The following is a 25,352-nucleotide window of genomic DNA, read 5'->3' on the forward strand; positions in this document are numbered from 1 at the left end:
GTTTAATTGATATTAGAAATATTCTCTTCAGATAATTTGCGCTCTTTCTGGTGTAAGGAAAGAATGAATGTTCAGGCTATGAATTATTGGTGATAAGATGTAGATTTAAAACCATGTATGTTTACATTGAATCATTCAATTTATCAATTTGTTGAGTAATGAGGTTGAAACATTAAAAATATACACTTAGGATTAAGCTTTTTGAATTGTCTTCCTATAACTTTGTTATTCTTCCTATCTTTTAAATAATAACTAAGATTTATTCTCCTAAAAGGTTATCTAATGGTTTCATTATTATTTCAAAGTCGTAAGAATATGTTTTGCTTTAATTTGTTTTTTTTTTACTTTATACGTTTTGTTACATATATATATATATATATACATTTATGTTTATATGTTTATATGTTTATATGTTTATATGTTTATATATATATATATATATATATATATATATATATATATATATATATATATATATATATATATATATATATATATATATATATATATATATATATATATATTAACTAAGCAAAAGAAAAAAGAAAAATGTTAACTTGAACGTTAATGAAAAAAGAGTGGCGGATTTTTCGACTTACTTTATTTTTATTTTGAACACAACCCTGTCACGCTTTTAGAGCTAAGTAAGGACAAATAAACACAAACTCTAGGTCGGGGTGACACTGACCCGTTCAATGCCGTCCGAATAGATTAGCGGACAACAACGCTCCGTGCCGCCTGGAACAGTCTGTTCGACCAGCTATTCAAATTTGGCTTGGCTTCTGTTTCTTCTTCTGGCTCCTGATCCAGCTCATCATCTGGCAGTTTCTGGTCTAGGTACGCGACTGTAAAAACAGAGGGTGTACGGTAAACAGATGCACTGTTTATATACGGGGTGGTTTGGTACACGACTGTAAAAACAGAGGGTGTACGGTAAACAGATGCACTGTTTATATACGGGGGGGATTGGTACACAACAGTAAAAACAGAGGGTGTACGGTAAACAGAGGCACTGTTTGTATACGGGGTGGTTTAGTACACGACTGTAAAAACAGAGGGTGTACGGTAAACAGATGCACTGTTTGTATACGGGGTGGTTTAGTACACGACTGTAAAAACAGAGGGTGTACGGTAAACAGATGCACTGTTTGTATACGGGGTGGTTTAGTACACGACTGTAAAAACAGAGGGTGTACGGTAAACAGATGCACTGTTTATATACGGGGGGGATTGGTACACAACAGTAAAAACAGAGGGTGTACGGTAAACAGAGGCACTGTTTGTATACGGGGTGGTTTAGTACACGACTGTAAAAACAGAGGGTGTACTGCAAACAGATTCACTGTTTGTATACGGGGGGGGGGGGGGGGGATTGGTACACAACAGTAAAAACAGAGGGTGTACGGTAAACAGATACACTGTATACGGGGTGGTTTGGTACACGACTGTAAAAACAGAGGGTGTACGGTAAACAGATGCACTGTTTGTATACGGGGTGGTTTGGTACGCGACTGTAAAAACAGAGGGTGTACGGTAAACAGATTCACTGTTTGTATACGGGGGGGATTGGTACACAACTTTGAAAACAGAGGGTGTACTGTAAACACATTCACTTTTTGCATACGGGGTGGTTTAGTACAGTACAGTACTTTAAAAACAGAGGGTGTACTGTAAACAGATTCACTTTTTGCATACGGGGTGGTTTAGTACAGAACAGTACTGTAAAAACAGAGGGTGTACTGTAAACAGATTCACTTTTTGCATACGGGGTGGTTTAGTACAGTACAGTACTTTAAAAACATAGGGTGTACTGTAAACAGATTCACTGTTTGCATACGGGGTGGTTTAGTACAGAACAGTACTGTAAAAACAGAGGGTGTACTGTAAACAGATTCACTGTTTGCATACGGGGTGGTTTAGTACAGAACAGTACTGTAAAAACAGAGGGTGTACTGTAAACAGATTCACTGTTTGCATACGGGGTGGTTTAGTACAGAACAGTACTGTAAAAACAGAGGGTGTACTGTAAACAGATTCACTTTTTGCATACGGGGTGGTTTAGTACAGTACAGTACTTTAAAAACAGAGGGTGTACTGTAAACAGATTCACTTTTTGCATACGGGGTGGTTTAGTACAGAACAGTACTTTAAAAACAGAGGGTGTAATGTAAACAGATTCACTTTTTGCATACGGGGTGGTTTAGTACAGAACAGTACTTTAAAAACAGAGGGTGTACTGTAAACAGATTCACTGTTTGCATACGGGGTGGTTTAGTACAGTACAGTACTTTAAAAACAGAGGGTGTACTGTAAACAGATTCACTTTTTGCATACGGGGTGGTTTAGTACAGTACAGTACTTTAAAAACAGAGGGTGTACTGTAAACAGATTCACTTTTTGCATACGGGGTGGTTTAGTACAGTACTTTAAAAACAGAGGGTGTACTGTAAACAGATTCACTGTTTGCATACGGGGTGGTTTAGTACAGTACAGTACTTTAAAAACAGAGGGTGTACTGTAAACAGATTCACTGTTTGCATACGGGGTGGTTTAGTACAGTACAGTACTTTAAAAACAGAGGGTGTACTGTAAACAGATTCACTTTTTGCATACGGGGTGGTTTAGTACAGTACAGTACTTTAAAAACAGAGGGTGTACTGTAAACAGATTCACTGTTTGCATACGGGGTGGTTTAGTACAGTACAGTACTTTAAAAACAGAGGGTGTACTGTAAACAGATTCACTTTTTGCATACGGGGTGGTTTAGTACAGTACAGTACTTTAAAAACAGAGGGTGTACTGTAAACAGATTCACTTTTTGCATACGGGGTGGTTTGGTACAGTACTTTAAAAACAGAGGGTGTACTGTAAACAGATTCACTGTTTGCATACGGGGTGGTTTAGTACAGTACTTTAAAAACAGAGGGTGTACTGTAAACAGATTCACTGTTTGCATACTGGGTGGTTTAGTACAGTACTTTAAAAACAGAGGGTGTACTGTAAACAGATTCACTTTTTGCATACGGGGTGGTTTAGTACAGTACAGTACTTTAAAAACAGAGGGTGTACTGTAAACAGATTCACTTTTTGCATACGGGGTGGTTTAGTACAGTACAGTACTTTAAAAACAGAGGGTGTACTGTAAACAGATGCAATTCTTGTATCCGGCTCACCAAACACATAATTTATAGCTGAAATCATATTTTCTTCAATGTTTATTTTTTTCAGCGCTCATTTCAACAGCAAAAACAGTAAATTAATCTGACTAATGGTTGTTTAGTAATTCTAGTTTGGCTTCTAGTATCTAGGACTATAAAATAATCATAATGTAAATGCTTTTAGATTTTTTGCTAACAACGTTCTTTAAATTTCCTCGCACGATAAATGATAACAATAAAAATTCCCAAAAATGGATATCGTTACCCCCCCCCCCCCCACACCCACACACCCACCCCACCCTTCTATATGATCTGCGCTCTCTGTACAGCCTACTGGCAACTACGTGACGGTAAAGTGACCAGCAGTAACAGAGCCTGGTCACGTGACGGTCAAGTGACCATCAGTAACAGAGCCTGGCCGGAGACTTAGCGCTGACAACACAAAAACTGACCACCGTCATGTCATGGATGGGATGTTCACCGTTGCAAAAATAATAATTTATAATTGGATTCTTTTCTAGGGGATCTAAACTGCGAAAATAATTGAGATGAAGGTAGTGTATGCCAGCTCAATGTAGTGGTCTAACCTGCGTATTAATTAGGATAAGGGGGTATTGTAGGCCAGTTCTATGGAATTTAACCTGCATAAAATGATTGGGATGAGGGGGGGGGTATTACGTCCGCTTAAAGTGTTGAATTGATGGGAGGTATTAATATTCAGCAGGCGTAGACAGAGAATTTATACTAAAACAATATGACTTATACATCAAGAAATGATGGAAGAGTTTGAAATGATCAGACATGTTGACGAGCAAAGTTCTAATAATCGTTTTAGGAAAAGCATTCAATTAAGATAAAATTTAATCATTAATTTGTTTTACATTTCATTTTAATAATTCATATTTATTTATTTTTGTAGATGATATATAATTCTAAGTTACTATTATTTTAAAATTGTCGTATAATTTTGGTTTCATAATATTTTGTGTATATCAAATTAGCGTAAGTTAAATAAAGTATTATCTTGTGATATTTATTTAAAAAGAAGTCCTTTATTAGTAAAAAAAATGAATACAAAATAACATGGTATTATTTTATGTAACAGGTAATCTATTTTTTAATTCGTATCCCCGTACTTTTTATCGCATCTCGTAATATTTTAGACACATTTCAATATTCAAATCCCTAAGGTTTTGTAATTCATTGACCTACAAGACTGAAACAGCGCATATGCATTTGGAATTATAATATCTACCATAAAACTTTAAATAATCAGTTTACCTCAATTCCTAAGAAACTATGCAGAATAAATACTTTCTAACATCTATTGGGAAAAATTTTGGGTCAAAATATACTATATCAAGAATCGTGCGCGACACCTAATATCGGATATCCTTTTAGTACTTATACAAATTGAACAGATATTAATGAGATATAGATGTAAAATATTGTATTTTTAATATAAAAATAGCTTCTTCATCCTTCAGGGATGTGACCAGACCAGGAAAAAAAATTAGCAGTCTCAAACCATTATTGTACTAATTAATTGTTTTATGAAGCTAATATTTTAAATAAAAGAAGTGTATGTTACTCTAAAATAACATTAAGGGGGCAGTATCACCCAGACTAAGGGAGGGAAACAAAAACTATCACCAAAAAAAAACTATTTGACATACACATGTCAAAATTTTACAGCAGTAGTAACGTTTCTTCTGCTATAATACAGTATATAAATTGTAGGGTATATGTATGGCAATAAATTTTCAAAAAATTATTTTGTTAATATTTTATCACATTTTAATTTTTTTGTAAACAATTTTTCGAAACCATAAGTAAAGTACTTAAAATTTGGTATAAACATTCCTTGCGTTAATGGTTATGGCCGGAACTAAAATAATAGTATTCTAATGACAGATAAATTTTTTAGAAAATTTCAAAGTTCAATTTTTTTGGTCTAACTTTGAAAAATTCTAAAAATTTTAAAATTTGTCACAATGGATATCTCCTAGTTCCGGCCATAGGCTACCCAGTTATGCATCCCCTAGAGCATTTTCAGCAGGATGGGCCTAAATGTTGGTAAACCACAGCCTAAAATTACTTAGTAAACATTTTTTGGTAAAATTATTTATAAAAAGTGTTTGCATCATACGTTAACTTTCTTTTATGTGCTGTTTTATAGCTCCTTATTAATTACTATTATGGTAAAAAATTTATGTGTGTAGGTATAATATTTTTTTTTTGGCAAATTTTTTTGTCAATTTTCAAATGTCTGGGTGATACTGCCCCCTTAAAAGTCTTGTCTAATTGCAATTTCATATTTATCTTATAAACAACTTTAAATTTTTTTTTACAATGTAACAAAAGTGGCAATTAAGTTTTATTTTAACATTAAACTAATTTAAACTGTTCTAATCTAGTCTAGTTGTACTCTTGTTTTCAATTTTAAATTACGCCATATATTTTTTTAAAGATTGGCATGGTAAAAATGTTAGTCTTAAACCGTAAAGAGCCTAGATTTAGATTAATTGTAATTCAAAAGGTTTAGGTTCATGTGATAGAAAATGAAATCGACCAGATTAGCTGAAAATAGAAAGGATCTGATATGTGAACAAAAGTTAACCATTTTGGTAGCCAAGCTACGTCTGTTGTTTATGCTTTTGGAATAGCTGTACTGTAAATTGTTAGGGGTCATCCGCAGTAAATGACGTCACATTTTGCTGTTGTTTTTGACGATTTTTACTTCCCCTCTCCATCGCAATAGCCTAGCCAGACTCCACCCCCCCTTCTCCTCAAAATTAATTTCCTTTTTAAACATCGTTTTTTTTTTTTTTTTTTAAATATTAACTAAGCTCCACCAACATAGGTTATTTTAATAGATTTCTATTACAATTTGTTTTTAAAAGTTTTCTTAAACGCGTAATAGCGGCTAAAATTTAGTTTCTAACGTTTATTTTAAAATACAAAATTATGACGTCACACTACCTGTACACCCCCCCCCCTCCATCGCACATCACTAAATTACGGACCCCCTCCCCCGTACGAGTGTGACGTTATTTATGGAAGACCCCTTATTGAAATAAGGTACTGAAATACCGTATGGTATTTTTTCTTCTACATACAAGACACAATCGGAGTCACGTTGAGTTCAGTTTTTTTTTTTTAAATCTGTAAGCCTATAGCATACGTAGGTCTATTGCAGCAATAGCTATTTGAAAATGACTGTGACGACTTTTTTTTTATTTTTCCCCACACACAGTATCACACGTACTTGGGGTCATGGTGGGGTCACAAGAGCTACCGTTGCTACAAGGAGGGGGGGGGTTAGTCTAGACCTCATATCCTAAATATCTTACCTGCTCCAACCGCTGCGAAAAACAACAGGCATGCAGAGAAGGTGCAAGCAAGCATTTGCATGGCTGAATCAGTAGCCGCCTCAGTAGCAGGGGGTGCTTGGGCTTCTTTCTGACTGAAAGCAAGTTTAACATGAAAAAAATAAATGACACACTCAAATGTGCAGCTAAATTAAATTTTTGATTAGATTTAGAAATAGATTGTATATAAACTTACGGCTCTACTACATGGCAAAGACCATTCCAATAGTCTCTGAAAGTGCACGTACCTCCATCAACGCTACCTGTAACAATGGTCAAGTTTATATCTGATATATTCATACAAACATACTTGCATACATACGTACAAACATACATACATACACACACACGCAAGCATGCACGCACACATATATATACATACATACATTAGTGCCTGGGAGCGAGCGTACTTGCTTACATATGTACGTGTATATATATATATATATATGTATGTAACAATACATATATGGGAAGGAGTGGTCTAGCGGTAGAGAGCTCCGTATGTCTCGAGTTCGAATCCGGGTTAAAGTCAGTAGACCTTCCCTGAGTCCACCCAACTCTGATAGGTACCTAACCCACGTTAGGGAGAGTAAAGGTGGCTGGGTATAGTGCTGACCACACTATCTCTTCATATGCTGAGGTCACAGAAACAAGTGAACTCTACTTCACGTGCCCAGACCGTCAGCTTTAAAAAGGGAACTTTTAAGTATACAAATGAAAGATATATATATATATATATATATATATATATATATATATATATATATATATATATATATATATATATATATATATATATATATATATATATATATATATATATATATATATATATATATATATATATATATAATGAATTTAAATTCTAAACATCTTACTGAACAGCGTGAAGACTATGAAAACTAGAAACCAGGTCTTGCTTCTCATTGAAGTGGTGTTTCCCTGCAACACAAAGATTGGAACTTAGAATTCTGACCACACACACACACTAACGTTTCAGACAACTGCTTGTTCGACTTCATAAAATTAGTGGCCTAAAATAAGAAAACAGCCTGTCCATTTGATGTCTGGCATAGTTTGATGCGGGGATCAGGAGCCGTATTATTTGACTTAGTGTGTCTTCATGTGGCTATGGTTACAAGAAAAACAGAATCACAAGGTTAAACCTCTCGGATTTAGATCCAGGCTTACGTCCTACAATCATCGACGTGGTCATTGACGATTATGTCATCGTCGAGTTGGTCATTGCAATCAGGTCGTTGTCACATACTCGAGATTTTTAGCTGACCTCATATGACCCCGCAAAACTCAGCCCACATATCAAGGTGACTACTCAAAATTACTCAACATTAGCTGACCCCCTTAAACAGGCGAGCCCAACATCAGCTTACCCACAATTGGTAGCCACCCCCGACAGAAGCTGATCCCCATACACAGGCGACCCCAACAGAACCTTACCCACTCCTCGTAGCCACCCCCAACAGTAACTGACCCCCATATAGAGGCGACTGCAACAGAGGCTGACCCACATTTCGGAATGAACCCAACTGTAGCTGACCCCCATCAACAACTGACCCACATTTCGGAATGACCCCAACTGTAGCCGACCCCCATCAACAACTGATCCCCATTTCAGGATGACCCCAACTATAGCTGACCCCCATTTAGGGATGACCCCAACTATAGCTGACCCCCAAACACAGGTGTCCGCCCAACTGTAGAGGATTCCAATGTACATTCGACCCCCAGCAGCTGACCCCCATTTGCAGCCGACCATAAATGCAGCTGACCCCCATTTGCAGCAGACCGTAACTGTAGCTGACCCCCATTTGCAGCCGACCATAAATGCAATTGACCACTGATATGCACATATGCTCATCAACATATTGCAATGTTCTGGAAAATCAAGGAGAATAGTAACAAACAAAAAAATTTACACGAAAAAAAACGTTCTCCCACAACATTAAAAACGTTAACACAACACGGAAATGTTCAGTACGAGACAACTTTAAGTTACTCACCAAGCGGCTACCATTGAAGCTACTTCTGACCGTCGGAATCGTGGTGTCCACTTCCATTGGTTGATTAAAAAGGAGAAACCTAGGCTTAGAGATCGACAGACGATATGACGACAGACCTACGATACCAAAGCGATACCAGTTAGGGTGGGGAAACCAAATTGAAGATAGTGAAATCGTTAAAATCAATGCGTTCTCTAGTTAAAATAATAAAACAGTAGGGGGCAGAGGGGTGACACTAAAGCGAAAATGTAAATATTTTCTGAGGGGGAGTGACACCCGACATAGTGACGCCGTTTCCTACAACAGCTTGAGTCAAGACTTGTAAGACATCAGCAGATAAGTCTGGATGTAAGACATCAGCAGATAAGTCTGGATGTAAGACAGCAGATAAGTCTGACATCAGCAGAAAAGTCTGAATGTAAGACATGAGCAGATAAGTCTGGATGTAAGACATGAGCAGATAAGTCTGGATGTAAGACATGAGCAGATCAGTCTAGATGTAAGACATCAGCAGATAAGTCTGACATCAGCAGAAAAGTCTGAATGTAAGACATCAGCAGATAAGTCTGGATGTAAGACATGAGCAGATAAGTCTGGATGTAAGACATGAGCAGATAAGTCTGGATGTAAGACAGCAGATAAGTCTGACATCAGCAGAAAAGTCTGAATGTAAGACATCAGCAGATAAGTCTGGATGTAAGACATGAGCAGATAAGTCTGGATGTAAGACATGAGCAGATAAGTCTGGATGTAAGACATCAGCAGATAAGTCTAGATGTAAGACATCAGCAGATAAGTCTGGATGTAAGTAATGTTGTAATTACATGGATTAATGGACGGATTGATGAAGTAATGTTGTAGTTACATGGATTAATGGACGGATTGATGAAGTAATGTTGTAGTTACAGGGATTAATGGAGGGATTGATGAAGTAATGTTGTTGAGCCAAAGGGATTGATGGACGAATTGATGAAGTAATATGATAGCTAATTTATCGAGTGAGATGAAGTTATAACACGTACGAATGTGGGAAGGTACTTCCAAGAGTTACTTTACAAATGATTTTTAGAAAGAACTAGAGTCTAGAACAGGGTTGTTTTTTTTTATATTTTGGACGTACCAAAAGCCACCAGCTTATTTTGCGCATTTACCAACCCCTTCATAGTTGTTTTATCAATCGCTATGACAAAATCCGATTATCTATATATATAATTCTCTTCTGGGAGCCGTTAGAAAACAAGCTGCAAGCGCGCCTTACAGTCCCCTCTCTTCTTCATTCTTCACTAGGCGTAAATCAACCTCCCCCACCCCCACATGGTCTGGTGAGCTGTGGTTCACGCTTAATGTTTATATAATTAGAGATGGTCCCAATAATTGACGGCTATTAGGGGCAGATAATTTAGTTTTTAAATTATTTGAAACTAAGGGAAGATAACAAGTTCTGCTTGATATTTTCATTGTCGTCTGTAAACTGTCGTCACGGGAGGCTGCCTTCATGGGGGGTGGGGGGGGGGGCATGCGAAACAGTGTGTACCCGCAGCAGTGTGTACCTCAGTCGCTCCTGTGTCCTCAGTTGCTTTGGTATCTCCTACAGTGGTCTGAGCTACGTTTGCCCCGAAGCATTGTTTTGATTTTGCCCCTTTGTTTCCTAACAATGGCCACCGCTTCAAATATATTTCGTGGAGTCAACAGGTCTTTCCATGTAGTCGAAATTCCTTCATCAGGTAATTGTTTATTCCTATCTGTCGCGTATTTTTGGAAAAATGTCATTGACGAAACTGTTGCTCTCGAACTTCGCAAGATGGCTGTAAGCTTTTTTTGCGAACATTGGGACAACTATGGCGACGCCCTGTCCGTTGTTCTTACTCACGGGAGCACAGTCATACACTCTGCTCAACAATACGCTGCCTACATGAATACTTCCGGCGTTTACGGTGGCGAGGCTGAAATTGTGGCGATGTCTCAAATACTTCCCGCTACTATCGCTGTTTATTTTCGAGAACGTCCACATGACCCTCCTCGAGTTTACAATACGGGTCAACGTCTCTCCATATCCCTGCTATTTAGCGGTCCTTTGGATCATGGCCATTACGAAGTTCTCTTGCCTTTCACAAACACACGTGATGCCCTTCTGGTGCCATCTGTTGACAACGTCGGCATGTGCACCAACATTACGCACCCATGTGATCTCCACACTGATGTGACGTCAGCTGCCCACTCTCCTGTTACTGATGAACATTTACAAACGTCGGGTTTTCATTGCAACATTTGCTCAAAACAGTTCACACGAAAAAATAATCTTAAAGCACATTTAGAAACACACTCCAGTCAGCAAACGCTGAATTTAAATGCACCATTTGTTCCAAAACCTTTCGACTAGAGAAATATCTCAAAGCACATTTAAAAACACACTCCACTGAACGAATGATGCAATGTGAATATTGCCAGCAATGCTTCAAAACAACTCGCACTCTTATGAAGCACTTACAAACTAAACATGTACATGTAGAAACACATTCAACAACATTTCTTTGCAGCATCTGCGACAAACAGTTTCTCGCACGCAAAAATCTTATCAAACATTTGAAAACTCATGCCCTGACGAAATCCTTCTTTGAGTGTGTACATTGCAAACGTTCTTTCAAACAGTCGCATCTTCTCACAAGACACATGCAAATTCATCACATTCAACTTTCCGCTGCGTTTCAAGAAGACACTGCCCTTTTCATAGAAGAACATGACATTGGACTACCTACCGCACTATGTACTTCTTGCAATGCTCTTCATTGGCCATCAGAGGTAAACAAATCAGGACATTACACTAAGTGTTGTCATAGCGGCAAAGTGTCATTGCCACCGCTATCCAAAACTCCTCCTTTATTACAAAACCTCTTGAGTGGCAAGGATCCGCTGTCCCGACATTTCTGTGATCATATCAGGGAATACAACTCTGCTTTAGCTTTCGCATCAATGGGCGCAGACATTGCTCAACCACCTGGTCATGGACCATATGCATTCCAAATCCACGGTCAAATTTATCATCAAGTCAGTCCTTTGTACACCAATCCTAACACGACCCCTCGATACGGTCAACTATATATCTTCGATTCTGCTGAGGCTAGCACTCAACGTTTGCAAAATGATTGTAACAGTACTTGCAGTAGAATGTTGTTGTTTGAACTAGACACAATGATACGACAGGTTAACCCCTTCGCTAAATCTTACATGCAAATGCACGACATTATAACTCATAGTAACCCTGTTTCTTCTGTACGAATGGTATTCATGGAAAATCCAACCATGGAAATGAGAAGGTACAACGCACCCTCCTGTCAAACTGATGTTGCTGGTATCTTTGTAGGGGAAGACGGGGAACCTCCTGCACAACGCGATATTTGTATATATCCAAGAGGAGATGCCTGCAAGCGTATCTCTGTACTCAATATGAACTGTGACCCCATGGTTTATCCACTGCTATTTCCTTACGAAGATCCAGGCTGGCACATACAATTGGCCCATGTTGAAGAAAAGCGAACCGCAAACAGAACCAGAGTCACACAACTCCAATTTTATGCCTACAGGCTTGCCATGAGATCTGCATTCAGCATCTTGCATTCCAGCGGCAAACTGTTCCAGCAATATGTAGTCGACGCATATGTCAGAACAGAAGGCGCGCGTTTACATTACCTACGCTCCCATCAAGAAGATTTGCGCGTAGAACAATACAGGGCACTGATTGATGCTATCGCTGCGAAAGCACAAGGCAATAACATTCACCCTGGACAGTTGATCATTCTTCCCTCTACATTTCAAGGCAGTCCACGGTACATGCAACAGAACTACCAAGACACGATGGCGATTGTCCGCAAATGTGGCAAGCCTGACTTATTCCTAAAATTCACCTGCAATCCTGCTTGGCCGGCAATCTCTAACACCATTTCCCATCATGAGCGACCAGAACACAGGCCTGATGTCGTTGCCCGCGTCTTTCATATCAAACTGCGGGAGTTCCTAACTGACATTTTGGAGAGGAATATTTTCGGCAATGTAGTCGCATACATTTTTGTCATTGAGTTCCAAAAACGAGGCTTGCCTCATTGTCATATGTTACTGACACTTGATTCACAGTGCAAAATAAGGACCAAAGATGACATAGACAAATATGTCTGCGCTGAGCTTCCAAATCCCGAAATACACCCTCGACTTTTCCAAATTGTCACTAAATGCATGGTACATGGTCCGTGTGGCACGCTCAATTCCAGCTCATCTTGCATGAAAGACGGCAAGTGCAAAAAAAAAATTTCAAAGGACTTCAACGCCGAGACTCAAGAAAACACACAAGGGTACCCCATATACCGACGAAGGCAGGGCAGAACTGCCATTGTTGGCAAACACGACATCGACAATCGTTGGATAGTACCTTACAATCCCTGGCTTTCTCAGAAATTCAATGCTCATATTAACGTTGAAGTGTGCGCGTCCGTTCAATGTATCAACTATCTATATAAGTACGTCTACAAAGGACAAGACGCTGCATCCATTGCACTTCAGAAGGAGCCGGCCGATGGTGTTTTCCAACATGACGAAATACAAACTTTTCTTGATGCTAGGTATGTTAGTGCTCCGGAGGCTATGTGGCGTTTGAACGAGTACAGTCTTTCAGAAAAATCGCACGTTATAACACGATTACCAGTTCATTTGCCAGAACAACAAGTCGTCTTCTTTCATGAGGGTCAGGAAGAACAAGCACTACAAAAACAGGCCAACAAAAACGCCATGCTCTTAGCTTGGTTTGAAATCAATAAAACGGATCCTGAAGCTGTGGAGTTACATTACACTGATGTTCCCCAACATTACACATTCCAACAATCCTCTGGAAAATGGCAAAAGAGAATTAGAGGAGGTGCAAAGGTGATCGGTAGAATGCCTGTTGTTGCCAATCACGACACCGAACGTTATTACCTCAGGCTTCTCCTTACCCGTTCCGTAAGCATCACGAGTTTCAAGCATCTACGAACTGCCAACGGCGTGGAATGTAACACTTTCAAAGAGGCGTGCCAACTATTGGGTCTTCTTAAAGACGAGAAGATATGGCATGATACACTTATAGAGGCATCTAATATACGAATGCCAGCGTTTTTGCGACAACTTTTCGTTTTCATCTGTGTCTTCGGCGAACCACAAAACGTTCCACACCTTTGGGACACGCATAAACTCTCCCTTTCTGAGGACATTCTCAGAACATATTCCACACGCACCGCTTGCATGCATGCTGTCGCAGAAATAAATGGCATGCTTCAACCACATGGCCTCAACCTGCACAAATTACACCTACCCCTCACTGACATTCTTCTGATGTGTCATTCATCTTCCGATTTCGATGCTCAGGCTGAACACCCCCACGCTATAGAACACTACGACAAACTCAACACTGAACAAAAGCACGCCGTTGACACTGTTTTGGACGCTGCATACACAGACTCCCGACCGCGACAAACCTGCTTCTTCTTAGATGGTCCGGCAGGAACAGGGAAAACCTTTGTCTATAAAACTCTGATCCATACCATCAGAGCCAGGGGAGACTTTCCTATAACCGTTGCATCTACAGGAATAGCTGCAACATTGTTACCGGGTAGACGTACTGCCCATTCGGTATTTAAAATCCCGTTGAAGCTCACTCCTACTTCCACATGCAATATCAAACCTATCTCGCAACACGCGCAACATATTATGCAATCCAAATTGATTATATGGGACGAGGCGCCAATGACACATGCATACGCATTTCAGGCAGTTGACAGGTTGTTACGTGATCTCACAGGTGAGACGCACCCATTTGGAGGGAAAACAATTCTATTGGGTGGAGATTTCCGACAAATACTCCCCGTCATTCTGCGTGGCTCCCGAGCACTCACTGTCGCCAGTTGCATAAACAAGCAACCTTTGTGGCGTCACATGCATGTACTTACACTGTCGCCAGTTGCATAAACAAGCAACTTTTGTGGCGTCACATGCATGTACTTACACTGACGACACATATGAGAGCTCTTCCTGACGAACAGCATTTTGCAAAATGGCTTCTCGATGTTGGAGACGGGACAATTGGAACACCTGTAACATTACCGTCACATTCTTTCCCTCTTCATTCTGATCCCGTTCAATTACTATATGGCGACATCGACTTCTCAACTGTCACTTCAGAACAACTCAGTACGCGAGCTATACTAAGTGTCACGAACGAAGACTCCCTGCACCTGAATGAACAAGTATTGAAACTTATCCCAACCGACGAAGTAACTTTCACCAGCGTTGACTCCATCGTCACAGACGATCCCGCAGATGAACTTTCATTCCCCGTAGAATTTCTTAACAGTCTTACCCCTACTGGCATGCCTCCGCATAAACTCAAAATTAAAATTGGTTCAGTTGTCATGCTTCTTAGAAACCTCATGCCAGCAAGAGGTCTCTGTAATGGCACTAGACTGACTGTTACCAGCATTCACCGCAACGTACTGGAGTGTAAAACTATCGCAGCTGCTACCTCACAAACTGTCCAACGTACTGGAGTGTAAAACTATCGCTGCTGCTACCTCACAAACTGTCCTTATTCCACGGATATCCTTGACTCCATCAGATTCAAATTTGCCTTTCACCTTTACGCGCAGACAATTTCCTGTCAGATTAGCCTTTGCCATGACAATTAATAAAGCACAGGGGCAAACATTCAAAAAGATATGCCTGTATCTTCCAAAACCTGTTTTCACTCATGGACAATTATATGTTGCTCTCTCCAGAGTTACTTCCTATCATTCCCTTACAGTAGTTTGCCCAAACCCACCCTTTTTGGACAACTGTGTCTATCAGGAAGTCCTGGGTCACTAAATAGCGGCGTATGTTACGCCGCGGGTCGACTAGTATTTAATAATAATGAATAACTCACTCACCCAACATAATATTTACGTCTCCGTTAATTTTCTTTGGTCGTAAAATAATTCGTTTGATCTTGAAGGTTCTTGTAAAGGTAGCGAATGACGTCAACGGTTGGTATGTCAACACGGAGTTGCACAGAAATTCGGTGCGTACGTTTGATGCGCAATTGTTTTTTGTTTGGTTTGCGATGTGATTTAATTTTTAAAAATTAGAAGTTTTAGATTGGAAAAATAAAAATGAAGTTTTACGATAACAAAATGGTATAAATGCACTAAAAAGAAGAAAAGAAAATAATTTAATAGAATAGGCCTATACATAAAGGCCTATAATAAAAGTATTAATATATTTTTTAAAATTTTGATGAATCTTAAAAAAAATCTAAAATAAATTGTTCCTTTATAGGCCAACTTGTTTTCAGTAGTTTTTCTTCTTCCCTAGATCTAGATCTATGCCAAATCATATCATGCGCTTATTGACTCTCTTTACTGCTTAGTTTATTTATCTTTAGGATCATTACTAATACTAAGATACCATAATAAAACGAGAAAATTATAATAATTTAGTTATGTAAGTATATGCGCTTGAGTAATGAGGTTTGACTAATGGTTGATTAATGAAAGGTTGACTAATAGGTGTCAACTAATGAGATATTGGGGGTATTGACTAATGAGAGGTTGATTAATGAGGTTTAGCTAATGAGAGGTTTAACTAACGAGAAGTTTAACTGATGAGATATGAGAAGTTGCTTAATGAGAGGTTTAACAAATAGGATGTTTGACTAATGAGAGGTTAACAAATAAGATGTTTGACTAATTAGAGGTTTAACAATTAGGATGTTTGACTAATGAGAGGTTTAACAAATAGGATGTTTGACTAATGAGAGGTTTAACAATTAGGATGTTTGACTAATAAGAGGTTTAACAATTAGGATGTTTGACTAATTAGAGGTTTAACAAATAGGATGTTTGACTAATTAGAGGTTTAACAAATAGGATGTTTGACTAATTAAAGGTTTAACAAATAGGAAGTTTGACTAATTAGAGGTTTAACAAATAGGATGTTTGACTAATTAGAGGTTTAACAAATAGGATGTTTGACTAATTAGAGGTTTAACAAATAGGATGTTTGACTAATTAGAGGTTTGACAAATAGGATGTTTGACTAATTAGAGGTTTAACAAATAGGATATTTGACTAATTAGAGTTTTAACAAATAGGATGTTTGACTAATTAGAGGTTTAACACATAGGATGTTTGACTAATGAGATGTTTGACTAATGAGAGGTTTGACTAATGAGATGTTTGACTAATGAGATGTTTGACTAATGAGATGTTTGACTAATGAGAGGTTTGACTAATGAGAGGTTTAACAAATAGGATATTTGACTAATTAGAGGTTTAACAAATAGGATGTTTGACTAATGAGAGGTTAACAAATAGGATGTTTGACTAATGAGATGTTTAACAAATGGGATGTTTGACTAATTAGAGGTTTAATAAATGGGATGTTTAACTAATGAGAGCCTTGATAAAAAAAAATGCCAAAGTTCTTACTTCTAAGCAACACCACTCTTCCTGACTTAAATAAAGCATTAGATAAACAATGTACACACTGTCCTAAACAAGTAGTAATTTTATTACAAAACGTGACCGCCTGTACTCATATATGTAAGATGATATGTTACAATGTCAAATAGCTATGACAGTAACAAGTAGGCTGGGAAAAGTTTTGGAATTAAAACATTAGAAAATTGATGAATTCTTCCGGAATTTATTCTCTTATACAAGTAACTTTGGAAACAAAACTAAAAACATCAGAAAATTGATGAATTCTTCAAGAATTTAATCTCTTATGCAAGTAGGCATTGGAAACAAAACATAAAGCATCAGAAAATTGATGAATTCTTCAAGAATTTAATCTCTTATGCAAGTAGGCATTGGAAACAAAACATAAATATCACAAATAAATTTAATACCATTATTGCACATGGTCTATCATTCAAATATTGACAAGTTTCTATACATAAGTATTTAATTACATCAACAATAGTATCTGAAAGACTTGAAATCCTATAATGAAACTACGTCAACTATCTGAACCAAAAAAATCAACAAGTTTCTATACATTTGACTCTGCCAACCACATTATATCTCTACACAAGACATTCACATAAGTATAAAAATATGTACTTCATCAAATAAGACAAAAATTAAATCTAATAATATACTTCTGAGGAAATTACAAACAAGAGTTTCTTTGTACAGAAAAGTATATTTCTATTTTGTAACAACACTAAATAAGAAACATGCACACAGCTAAACATTTGTTTGTCTACACAAGTTAAACATTTGTTTATCTACACAAGTTAAACATTTGTTTATCTACACAAGTTAAACATTTGTTTATCTACACAAGTTAAACATTTGTTTGTCTACACAAGTTAAACATCAACAGCTGTAGGCTAGCCAGATAAGTTTTACAAATGTACTAAAGAAATACAAACAGAATAGCAGGAAGATGAATGTAAAACTATAACAAAATAATGTAAAATACATTTTAAAAAAAGATCTGTTGTAAAGTAGTCAGGTCTAATTTAATGGAATCATATAATCACTAGACTAAGAAATAAAAAAATCATTTAAAGTCTCTCTTCACAGGCTCATTAGTTTCAATGTCTCCACAATATTTCCTACCCTCTTCAAAACACCTCCAAAAATCATTTAAAGTCTCTTTTCACAGGCTCATTAGTTTCAATATCTCCACAATATTCCCTACCCTCTTCAACACACCTCCAAAAATCATTTCAAGTCTCTCTTCACAGGCTCATTAGTTTCAATATCTCCACAATATTTCCTACCCTCTTCAAAACACCTCCAAAAATCATTTAAAGTCTCTCTTCACAGGCTCATTAGTTTCAATATCTCCGCAATATTTTCTACCCTCCTCAACACACCTCCGCAGAGCGCTGGACACTTGACCTTTCCTCTCCCACTGTGTGCCCCAAAAATCTAACCAGCCGCCATCTTTGTTATACCTGCCCACTGAATCAAACTTCATGGGTTTTTGACAGCCATAATGGCTTGAATTCGCCCACTTTGGCTTCAATATCTGCCCTTCAGAAACAACATCCATGTTTTGGTGTACGCTATCACATATAAAACATTCGTATGATTCTATAAAATTTTTATGATCTGGAGCCCGATGTCCTTCCATATCTGGTGTCCAGGTACGCTTTGTCATAACATCCTGAAGAAACGGGTTGGATATACCCGTGTTCTTCCACTGACGGTATTCTTCATAGACTGCGTCATTTTTGTTCAAGTACTGTAAAACTGCTCCAACTTGTTCAGCAGATTTGTAATCTGTTAACACTAAAGCAGATTTTTTACTGGGCAGGAAGTCCTGGTAATAAGAAACAAAACTGTTATTAGGGGAAAACATTTTTACATCTCAACAAAAACATCCATATTTCTTAACATTTTTAAAGCAAACTTTAACTTTACAGCAAACTAAATCAGAAATATTTGAATTTATGTCAACTATGTTGCTAATATGTAAAGATACTTCACAAAATATTTCCAGCTAAAAAGAAATCAATAATTTATCAATTCTTTAAGTTTTCTGATCATTAATTTGAAGAAAAATTTTTAATAAAACAGAATGTAAATTCTTTGAGTGAAATGTATAGTACGATATATGACTAATCAGTCTATGGTGCAGATGAAATAGAAATCAAGTTTTTATGACCTCTGTTGATGAGATTGTGTAGCCAAAACTATATCTTACATTTTTCCCATTTTAACTCTAAAAGGGTGTGGTGAAAAGCATTTGTGACAGAAATAGAAATATCATACAGTTCCCATCATGAGGCAATGCTTAACTTACTTTAACTCTAGAGGAACCAAATACAATTGGGACAGTTCCCACCATGAGAGGGCGCCACAACTTACTTTAACTCTAGAGGAACCAAACACAATTGGGGCAGTTCCCACCATGAGAGGGCGCCACAACTTACTTTAACTCTAGAGGAACCAAACACAATTGGGACAGTTCCCACCATGAGAGGGCGCCACAACTTACTTTAACTCTAGAGGAACCAAACACAATTGGGACAGTTCCCACCATGAGAGGGCGCCACAACTTACTTTAACTCTAGAGGAACCAAACACAATTGGGACAGTTCCCACCATGAGAGGGCGCCACAACTTACTTTAACTCTAGAGGAACCAAACACAATTGGGACAGTTCCCACCATGAGAGGGCGCCACAACTTACTTTAACTCTAGAGGAACCAAACACAATTGGGACAGTTCCCACCATGAGAGGGCGCCACAACTTACTTTAACTCTAGAGGAACCAAACACAATTGGGACAGTTCCCACCATGAGAGGGCGCCACAACTTACTTTAACTCTAGAGGAACCAAACACAATTGGGACAGTTCCCACCATGAGAGGGCGCCACAACTTACTTTAACTCTAGAGGAACCAAACACAATTGGGACAGTTCCCACCATGAGAGGGCGCCACAACTTCTCTGTCATGTAGTCCTCACACACAGCATTCTCCATGGACAGGGCAAACTTGTAGCGAGAAATCAACTCATAAAAGTCTTTGTGGGACATACCCTCTATAGGTTGACTTAAGCTGAAATGACAGTTTTACAGCATTAGAAAATGTTTGCATCAATAGATACTTGGGTATAATATAAGCTTTAATTATAATTATTATTCAAAACCATTTAAGGATTTTAATTTATATTAATTAACTTAAAAGCAAAAAGTTATCTAAAAAGTTTAAACACAGCTTCAGCTTAATTAATTTTTCCAAATTTTATCCTATTTGTTTCCAAAAAAATTCCATGTTTTCTATTATTAATTCAAAAACAACTTCTCACTGTTTTGGTATCTGTCTGTTGTTTAGACAACCTCCATAGGAATCCACTGGTACATAGTTCATCAACAGCTTGACAAATTCATCGCGGTCAGATGGTGGGTCACAGTCAGACTGGACGTAAATCACAGGTGCTAGTCCCTCTTCTTCTTGGTAGCTACAAAAACAGATCACATTATTTTATTGGTCTGCTAGTCCCTCTTCTACTTGGTAGCTACAAAAACACATCACATTATTTTATAGATCTGCTTGTCCCTCTTCTTCTTGGTAGCTACAAAAACACATCACATTATTTTATAGATCTATGATCTTTCAAATTACCATCACAAGATCTGGCTCTTGACCAAGGCAGAGAGTAACAACAAACAAATTGAGTATAGAATTGCATGCTTTCTAAGAATCCTTAGAGATTTAATGGAACTGATCTTTCAATGGATAAAATTATTTTTAAATATTTTTAAAAAAGTATAAAATATAATATATGATCCCACAAGAAAAACTTAGTATTTGAAAGAAGAGGTTTATGTTTTTAAAGTTCATCTTGTTGATTTTTATGTAATTTTTGTGCTTTAGTGCAGATGATGTAGTATTTATATATACTTGGACTCCTTGGGCTAATAAAGAGAATTAGACAAAATTCACCTTGAAAAACTGAGCATAAAACTAGACTTACCTATTTTTCTGAGAGATATTTTTCAAGTATGTTTTCTGTTGTAACCAAGACAACGAGGGTAAATGCTGAGTGGAAATGGGAAAATCTGACTCTCTCCTGTTCAAAAGAAAATAACCTTGAGGAAAATAAAAGCAGCCTCATAAGAAATTTTAAATAGTTTTTAAAAAAGTAATATAGATGCTTTTTAACACTCGGAAAGACATTTTGTCAGACTTGGCTTACAAAGAAAAATTGTAATTTAAAAAAAAAAACTAATACCAAAGGTTTTTAAAAAAAAAATACACAAAAGCTAGATAAATAAATTTTTTGTTAAACATATTTTTATCAACACGTTAATTTTTAAGGGAATAATATTTTTAAAAACACTTTTATTTAAATTAAAAATATTAATTACCTAAATGTACTTGTATAATTAAATAATGATAGGCTATCTTCATGACACAGCAAGTAGTTATTTTTAGGTGATTCTTCATGGAACAGTGCCCACAGGTGGTCATGTGACCTTGGTAAAGGTAAATCTTTTATACTGAAGTCTGTTCCATAAAAGAGATAAGCCTAGAACAGAAAATATATTTATATAAGCACGATAAACAATTTTTTAGTAGGACTAGCAATAGTTTTTTACACATTTTTTTTAACAAAAAACTTTTTATTATAGCTATAAGTATTCAAAGGTTTAACTGTTCTAAAATATAGCTCTGAACTAAAATCCAACCATTTGTTATTCTATAATTTTTGGTAAAGTGATAAAAATATACTAAAGCAAATGTTTTATCAAATGATTGGATGAGTATCTAGACATGGAATTAAAAGGTGAACTTTCTTCCTATTGGGATAAAGGTAGTTAAATCTTTTTAAAAGCAGTATTTTTTTTTTAATTTAAAAAAAGATGTTTTTGTTACTTGTCTATACTGTTGCTCTGAGAAGATATAATTAAGTGGTGTTCTAGATAACACTTGGATGATTCCATGTACAAGGGTTAATTAGCAAGTCTTAATTATTAGGTGATAAGATTGGTGAGCCCTCTCAACCTATTTTATCAACTGCACTAACAAGGTAGTAACTGATTACAAAAACATCAATTTATGAAAAAAAAAAGATTTAGTTTGCAATGAATCAATAAAATATTAAATATTATTTACCCTCATGTTTTTATGAGTGCTGTACTTGCGATTGTTAGTAAAGAAACAACGCCTTTGACCACACAACTTGGACTGACCAGGTTCACCTGTGAACTCTGTCCACCACAGAATAACTGGATCACTAGGATCTTCTAAAGCAGATTTGTCATATTTCTTTCTGTTTTTGGTCCTCTGCAGCTCTTCAAGAATTTCTACATTAAGCGGAATGTGTTGGTCTAAAATAAGAACAAATCATTTTTTTTTAGGAAAGTTGAAAGATATAGTGATATCAAAGGCTATATTATATTGCTTTAACAATTGTATTTTTATAATGTATGCATGGGGAAAAAAGTGACGGTGGTGAACAAACCCTAGATAAGCGATCATGAATACGTACTGCTCTTTACTGCCTTACACCATGTTTAACTAGCACTTCAAAAAATCTTTTAGATAAATCTAAGTTTAAATTCAGATGTATGGTCGCTTAAACTAATTACTTACGGTCTTCTTTGGTTTCATCTATAAAAATGTCATACACAACATCATCTGGGAAATCTTCATTTTTAAATGAAAACTGAAAAAAAAAACATCAATAAATACTGTGGTTATAAAGACCACCTTAACATAAATAACACAACACAGTTACAGTCCTAAGCTAGCAATCTTATTTTATTTAGAGAACATATTTTCTGTCTTACAGAGACTCAATAGATATTTAATACTTTCATATTACATTAAAATCTGTAAACAGCTAAAATGCCAGTCAATGTTGCAACTAATTGTAGACTAATAATATTTTAATGTTTACACACTTTTCTGGCACAAGTCACATTAACATGTTTACTGTTATAGATGATACTCTCATCGTACCACAAATTGCCTTTCTATCCCGCACCCTCTAATCCTAACCATGTAATCTCACAAAAATATTGCAGGAAAAAACCTTCGATATTATACACAGCCAATATTATCCTACACAGTTTCTTATATGAATCAAATATTTATTTATAAAGTAAAGAAAATGATATTAAAATAATCACAGTATAAAACTTACAAGATAGCTTAAAACTGTCCAAAACATAAAAACAATGAAGATACAACAGATACACTTGAGGTATCGTTTAGGGTGCATTCTTCTTACACGCATATTTACTGTTGAAAGAACATATGCAAATACATTGATACATTACATAGAGTTATTTAGATTTATAATATTAGTTAATATGTCGAAAGATTATTGATAGTATCCTAAATTTAGATTAAAACTGTGGGGTACTGGTATCACCAGGGGGCCTATTTAGTATGTACTATGTACTACTACTAAGTACCAGTACTAAGCCTAAACTAAATAATAATATTAGTAAATAAATAGGCTACTAAATACTAGATCTAGCCTAAATAGTAAATATTATATATTAGGCCTATAAACTGTAATAGAATAGTATATTAATGCTAGCCTAATAATTATTAATAATAGGGCCTAAGTAATGAACTGTAGGCCTAATCTAATAGTAATTACTTATAGCCTATAACTAAAATTATTGGCCTATTACATAGACCAATAATTTTAGTTAAATTTTAAATTAGGCCAATTTAGTGAATTTAAAATATTTAGTTAGGCCTACTCAAACTCACTCAACCTATTGAGTCTGAGTAGGTAGATTATAATCAATAGGCCTAGAAAATGGCCCATATTTATTTATATAATAAAATATAGACTCTAGGCCCTATAGTATAGGGCTCAATCATCTATGAGTATGAGTATGCCCTTGGCCTATTATTGGCTATGCCATAGGCATACAGAGGCGTAGCGACCCCTCCCGGCGCCCGGGGCGAACTTTCAGTTTGGCGCCCCCCACGCCAATATATATATATAGGCCTATGTATATGATATATATATATATATATATATATATATATATGCGTGTGTTTTTGTGTGTGCGACAGTCCTGGAAAAAAAGCGGGGTTTCCCCTAACTGAATAACAAATGCTACAGGATCTTCCATACTTTTCCATTTTTCGATTGCATTTCTGGCAAGTTTGAGAGAACTTCTGTAATACCGCGTCTTAGTGTTTGAAAAATCTGGGCCATCATCGTGATCAGCATATTGAATATCAGCTATAATACCAAATGTTAACTGAGACTTGTCTTTATTTATATATATATATATATATATATGCGTGTGTTTTTGTGTGTGCGACAGTCCTGGAAAAAAAGCGGGGTTTCCGGTCACTGTTTCTTAAAGGTAGAAAACAGTTAAATCAGTATGCAAAGGCTCTCAGCCGTTAAATTTCTTTACTTTGACTGTTAATAATTCAAAACTGCAGCTTAAAATGAGCTTTTAATTTTTTTCTACCCCTTTTGGCGCCCCCCTAGGGTCGGCGCCCGGGGCGGCAGCCCTCCCTTAGCTACGCCTCTGTAGGCATAAGTCGCCATAAGATAATTAATAAGCCGATACTAACTAGTTACTAACTAGTAGTAACTAGGCCCTAATATTTTTGACAATGATGCATAGGCCTACATTACATCATTCATACACCAAGATTCCAGCTGTGAGTTGATGTTGATTCTAGATCTAGAATTTTTTAATTATTATAGAGTCTAGGCCTATAATTTATTATAGATCTACATCTAGATCTAGTATTTTATGAGACTCGTCTAGACCGGTCTAGAATCTAGCTAGACAACTTCAACTAGATCTTCTACTTCTAGATCTAGATATAGACTATAGATCAATAGATCTATCTAAATCTAGAAAGTAGTAGAAAGAAACTTAGAAGGGCCTTGTCCTTATGTCCGGCTTATAGATCTTAGATCTAGATTCTAGATCTAGCAATGCTTTAATTTAATTTGTCACATCACTTCAAAATAAAACCAACTAGACGATCTAGATCTAGTCTATCTAGCCTCCTAAGCTAAAAGTCTACATTTGTAAATGTTCGTTAGAGTTATCGGTGTTGCAAAGGGTAAATAAATGTGTCTGGAATATTATGACTAGATCTAGATTTCTAGATTTAGGTCTAGCTGGTAGCTATATTTATTTTATTTTGCGCTTTCCATGGGTGGCTCATTAGCTGTGTGAATATACCTGGCGCCACGGTATCCAAACCGATCATAACATCTTGATAATGCGCAGGTTCAAATCCCAATAAGCTAATGGGCTATTTTTTTTCTTCCACATACCTC

General features: G+C 36.7%; 2 protein-coding genes across 3 annotated transcripts; both read right to left on the reverse strand.

Moving 5' to 3' along the window:
- Positions 1–596: 596 nt before the first annotated feature.
- Positions 597–15,600, reverse strand: LOC131930324 (uncharacterized). The gene is made up of 6 exons (XM_059286745.1): positions 15,495–15,600; positions 8,551–8,666; positions 7,408–7,471; positions 6,726–6,792; positions 6,512–6,624; positions 597–845 (listed from the first exon to the last, which is right to left on the reverse strand). The coding sequence occupies exons 1-6, from the start codon at positions 15,499–15,501 to the stop codon at positions 712–714; spliced, it is 501 nt and encodes a 166-aa protein (XP_059142728.1). The 5' UTR covers positions 15,502–15,600; the 3' UTR covers positions 597–711.
- A 1,536-nt stretch (positions 15,601–17,136) lies between these two features.
- Positions 17,137–25,113, reverse strand: LOC131930323 (alpha-(1,3)-fucosyltransferase 10-like). Of its 2 annotated transcripts, none has more exons than XM_059286744.1 (9): positions 25,094–25,113; positions 23,220–23,317; positions 22,667–22,739; positions 22,187–22,401; positions 21,439–21,599; positions 21,045–21,140; positions 20,376–20,528; positions 19,951–20,125; positions 17,137–18,882 (listed from the first exon to the last, which is right to left on the reverse strand). In XM_059286744.1, the coding sequence occupies exons 2-9, from the start codon at positions 23,310–23,312 to the stop codon at positions 18,361–18,363; spliced, it is 1,488 nt and encodes a 495-aa protein (XP_059142727.1). In that variant the 5' UTR covers positions 23,313–23,317; positions 25,094–25,113; the 3' UTR covers positions 17,137–18,360. The 2 variants fall into 2 exon arrangements, with proteins under 2 accessions (XP_059142727.1, XP_059142726.1); XM_059286743.1 differs by lacking the exon at positions 25,094–25,113 and adding an exon at positions 24,693–25,080.
- Positions 25,114–25,352: the final 239 nt, after the last annotated feature.

The sequence above is a fragment of the Physella acuta genome, unplaced genomic scaffold (genome assembly GCF_028476545.2).
Source record: "Physella acuta isolate Inbredline_101_S28 unplaced genomic scaffold, ASM2847654v3 ptg001756l, whole genome shotgun sequence".
In the NCBI taxonomy this organism is placed as follows: Eukaryota; Metazoa; Mollusca; class Gastropoda; family Physidae; genus Physella; species Physella acuta.